The sequence below is a fragment of the Anopheles ziemanni genome, unplaced genomic scaffold (genome assembly GCF_943734765.1).
Source record: "Anopheles ziemanni unplaced genomic scaffold, idAnoZiCoDA_A2_x.2 U_95, whole genome shotgun sequence".
Taxonomy (NCBI): domain Eukaryota; kingdom Metazoa; phylum Arthropoda; class Insecta; order Diptera; family Culicidae; genus Anopheles; species Anopheles ziemanni.
The window spans coordinates 15,764-21,084 of NW_026689967.1; the positions used below are offsets into that span (position 1 = coordinate 15,764).

General features: G+C 42.4%; 1 protein-coding gene across 1 annotated transcript; it reads left to right on the forward strand.

Annotated features, from left to right (window-relative positions):
- Positions 1-778: 778 nt before the first annotated feature.
- On the forward strand, positions 779-1,438 carry LOC131292816 (uncharacterized). The gene has a single exon (XM_058320900.1). It carries the CDS (start codon positions 779-781, stop codon positions 1,436-1,438), a length of 660 nt encoding a protein of 219 aa, XP_058176883.1.
- Positions 1,439-5,321: the final 3,883 nt, after the last annotated feature.

Below are 5,321 nucleotides of genomic sequence, written 5' to 3' on the forward strand. Positions count from 1 at the left end.
CCTCGGGCAATTTACCACGGATATTCGTCACGTAGCAGGAGAACAGAACACCACGGCCGACCTTTTATCACGCATCGAGGTGATACAAGTAAGCCCTACTATTGATTTTGAAAAGATGGCAGAGGAACAAGACCGCGACACTGAACTGGCAGACATAATCAGTGGCAAGATAGTTTCCGACCTTTGCCTACGGAAAACACAGATCCCCGGAAGCACTAAGTCTCTTTACGCCGATTGCCCTACTGGAATAATCCGACCATACGTACCTAAGCCATTTCAGCCGCAAGTTATGCATGCCGTCCACGATTTGAGTCACCCAGGAGCCAGAGCCACCGCAAAACTGTTAACGGAGCGATTCGTTTGGCGAGGCATCAAGCGGGATGCTCAACAATTCGTAAAAACCTGCGTGGCATGCCAACAAGCCAAAGTCATACGTCACACCAAGAGCCCTCTGCAAACATACCCAGCGACGACAGCCCGATTTTCACACATAAACGTCGATATCATTGGACCTTTTCCGGTGAGCAACGGTCAACGGTATTGCCTGACCATAATCGATCGTTTCACGCGTTGGCCAGAAGCAGTTCCTATACCAGACATAACAGCCGCAACTGTTGTCTCAGCCCTCCTGTACCACTGGATCTCGCGTTTTGGCGTCCCTTCCTACATAACCACTGATCAAGGAAGACAATTCGAGTCAGGCCTGTTCAGTGAGTTGACACGGACCCTTGGAACGCGGCACATCCGGACAACGGCATACCATCCACAAGCAAACGGGATGGTTGAGCGTTGGCACCGCACCCTCAAAGCAGCAATTGTTTGCAAAGACACAACCAGGTGGAGCGAACACTTACCACTTATCCTGCTAGGCCTACGGACTACCTTCAAGAGCGACATCCAAGCATCACCCGCCGAATTGGTGTACGGAACTACGCTGAGGATTCCCGCCGAGTTCCTAGTTGAAGAGTCCCGGTCAGCTGCAGCTGATCAATCGGACTTTGCCAGGACGCTCCGGGAAGGGATGAGCCACATTCGCCCGCCAAATACCTCGTGGCACGCTGACAACCCTACCTTCATCCACGCCGACCTAAGCAAGTGTAGCCATGTATTCATACGTAACGACACCGTCCGCCCTGCACTAACCACACCATACCATGGTCCGTACCCGGTAATTAATCGTAAATCGAAGTCTTTTCAGGTTCGACTCAACGATCGACCTTCATGGGTCTCCGTGGATCGCCTGAAACCAGCGTACATCGCCAACGATTCGAGTAGTACTCCGCAACCTACCAACTTCCAACGGGACTCTTCGCCCTTACCGATGCTACAACAGAAGACCACATCCAATGCGGCAGCGACTCCAGCCACAGAGCAGAAAACACCGACCGTTGTTACCAGATCGCAACGGAAGGTCATCATCCCTGCGCGATACCGGTAACTCCGCTCTAGGAGGGGAGTACTGTGGCGACCTTGGTGCGCGAGCACCTTAGTAAAGTTAGTAGCCTCGGGCAACTGAGCTACTAACTGTACTAAAACAAACCAACTAGCCGACTCGCTCTAGCGCGTAAGAGCGAGTCCACCCGAGCGCTCCCGAGGACACCGGTCAGACCCCATTGTCGCAAGGAGCGTACAGCTTTCTTCCTTCTGCAGCATCCCCAGTGATCGGACGTCGAAATACACGCTGAACCGCGCCGCACCGACTAACTGTACGATAATCTTGTAATCCCGCGAAATCCGCGCCGCACCGATAACTGTACGATAATCCTGTGATCTCGAAATATAAAATAGCACCGACCCCGGTCGGCTAAAGCTAAACACCATTTTGCATCGTCTCATTCTCTTTAAAGTCACCTTAAGCACCTTCTAAACACCCTTTTGCATCGTCTCATTCTCTTTAAAGTCACTTTAAGCACCTTCTAAACACCCTTTTGCATCGTCTCATTCTCTTTAAAGTCACTTTAAGCACCTTCTAAACACCATTTTGCATCGTCTCATTCTCTTTAAAGTGACTTTAAGCACCTTCTAAACCTCATTTTGCATCGTCTCATTCTCTTTAAAGTCACTTTAAGCACCTTCTAAACACCATTTTGCATCGTCTCATTCTCTTTAAAGTCACCTTAAGCACCTTCTAAACCTCATTTTGCATCGTCTCATTCTCTTTAAAGTCACCTTAAGCACCTTCTAAACACCATTTTGCATCGTCTCATTCTCTTTAAAGTCACCTTAAGCACCTTCTAAACACCATTTTGCATCGTCTCATTCTCTTTAAAGTCACTTTAAGCACCTTCTAAACCTCATTTTGCATCGTCTCATTCTCTTTAAAGTCACTTTAAGCACCTTCTAAACACCATTTTGCATCGTCTCATTCTCTTTAAAGTCACCTTAAGCACCTTCTAAACCTCATTTTGCATCGTCTCATTCTCTTTAAAGTCACCTTAAGCACCTTCTAAACACCATTTTGCATCGTCTCATTCTCTTTAAAGTCACCTTAAGCACCTTCTAAACACCATTTTGCATCGTCTCATTCTCTTTAAAGTCACTTTAAGCACCTTCTAAACCTCATTTTGCATCGTCTCATTCTCTTTAAAGTCACTTTAAGCACCTTCTAAACACCATTTTGCATCGTCTCATTCTCTTTAAAGTCACCTTAAGCACCTTCTAAACCTCATTTTGCATCGTCTCATTCTCTTTAAAGTCACCTTAAGCACCTTCTAAACACCATTTTGCATCGTCTCATTCTCTTTAAAGTCACCTTAAGCACCTTCTAAACCTCATTTTGCATCGTCTCATTCTCTTTAAAGTCACTTTAAGCACCTTCTAAACCTCATTTTGCATCGTCTCATTCTCTTTAAAGTCACCTTAAGCACCTTCTAAACACCATTTTGCATCGTCTCATTCTCTTTAAAGTCACCTTAAGCACCTTCTAAACCTCATTTTGCATCGTCTCATTCTCTTTAAAGTCACTTTAAGCACCTTCTAAACCTCATTTTGCATCGTCTCATTCTCTTTAAAGTCACTTTAAGCACCTTCTAAACCTCATTTTGCATCGTCTCATTCTCTTTAAAGTAACCTTAAGCACCTTCTAAACACCATTTTGCATCGTCTCATTCTCTTTAAAGTAACCCTAAGCACCTTCTAAACCTCATTTTGCATCGTCTCATTCTCTTTAAAGTCACCTTAAGCACCTTCTAAACCTCATTTTGCATCGTCTCATTCTCTTTAAAGTCACTTTAAGCACCTTCTAAACACCATTTTGCATCGTCTCATTCTCTTTAAAGTCACTTTAAGCACCTTCTAAACCTCATTTTGCATCGTCTCATTCTCTTTAAAGTAACCTTAAGCACCTTCTAAACACCATTTTGCATCGTCTCATTCTCTTTAAAGTCACCTTAAGCACCTTCTAAACACCATTTTGCATCGTCTCATTCTCTTTAAAGTCACCTTAAGCACCTTCTAAACCTCATTTTGCATCGTCTCATTCTCTTTAAAGTCACTTTAAGCACCTTCTAAACCTCATTTTGCATCGTCTCATTCTCTTTAAAGTAACCTTAAGCACCTTCTAAACACCATTTTGCATCGTCTCATTCTCTTTAAAGTCACCTTAAGCACCTTCTAAACACCATTTTGCATCGTCTCATTCTCTTTAAAGTCACCTTAAGCACCTTCTAAACACCATTTTGCATCGTCTCATTCTCTTTAAAGTCACCTTAAGCACCTTCTAAACACCATTTTGCATCGTCTCATTCTCTTTAAAGTCACCTTAAGCACATTCTAAACCTCATTTTGCATCGTCTCATTCTCTTTAAAGTAACCTTAAGCACCTTCTAAACACCATTTTGCATCGTCTCATTCTCTTTAAAGTAACCCTAAGCACCTTCTAAACCTCATTTTGCATCGTCTCATTCTCTTTAAAGTCACCTTAAGCACCTTCTAAACCTCATTTTGCATCGTCTCATTCTCTTTAAAGTCACCTTAAGCACCTTCTAAACCTCATTTTGCATCGTCTCATTCTCTTTAAAGTCACCTTAAGCACCTTCTAAACACCATTTTGCATCGTCTCATTCTCTTTAAAGTCACCTTAAGCACCTTCTAAACACCATTTTGCATCGTCTCATTCTCTTTAAAGTCACTTTAAGCACCTTCTAAACCTCATTTTGCATCGTCTCATTCTCTTTAAAGTCACTTTAAGCACCTTCTAAACCTCATTTTGCATCGTCTCATTCTCTTTAAAGTCACCTTAAGCACCTTCTAAACACCATTTTGCATCGTCTCATTCTCTTTAAAGTCACCTTAAGCACCTTCTAAACCTCATTTTGCATCGTCTCATTCTCTTTAAAGTCACCTTAAGCACCTTCTAAACACCATTTTGCATCGTCTCATTCTCTTTAAAGTCACCTTAAGCACCTTCTAAACACCCTTTTGCATCGTCTCATTCTCTTTAAAGTCACTTTAAGCACCTTCTAAACCTCATTTTGCATCGTCTCATTCTCTTTAAAGTCACCTTAAGCACCTTCTAAACACCATTTTGCATCGTCTCATTCTCTTTAAAGTCACCTTAAGCACCTTCTAAACCTCATTTTGCATCGTCTCATTCTCTTTAAAGTCACCTTAAGCACCTTCTAAACCTCATTTTGCATCGTCCAATTCTCTTTAAAGTAACCTTAAGCACCTTCTAAACACCATTTTGCATCGTCTCATTCTCTTTAAAGTCACCTTAAGCACCTTCTAAACACCCTTTTGCATCGTCTCATTCTCTTTAAAGTCACTTTAAGCACCTTCTAAACACCCTTTTGCATCGTCTCATTCTCTTTAAAGTCACTTTAAGCACCTTCTAAACACCATTTTGCATCGTCTCATTCTCTTTAAAGTCACTTTAAGCACCTTCTAAACCTCATTTTGCATCGTCTCATTCTCTTTAAAGTCACCTTAAGCACCTTCTAAACACCATTTTGCATCGTCTCATTCTCTTTAAAGTCACTTTAAGCACCTTCTAAACACCATTTTGCATCGTCTCATTCTCTTTAAAGTCACCTTAAGCACCTTCTAAACACCATTTTGCATCGTCTCATTCTCTTTAAAGTAACCTTAAGCACCTTCTAAACCTCATTTTGCATCGTCTCATTCTCTTTAAAGTCACCTTAAGCACCTTCTAAACACCATTTTGCATCGTCTCATTCTCTTTAAAGTCACCTTAAGCACCTTCTAAACACCATTTTGCATCGTCTCATTCTCTTTAAAGTCACTTTAAGCACCTTCTAAACACCATTTTGCATCGTCTCATTCTCTTTAAAGTCACTTTAAGCACCTTCTAAACCTCATTT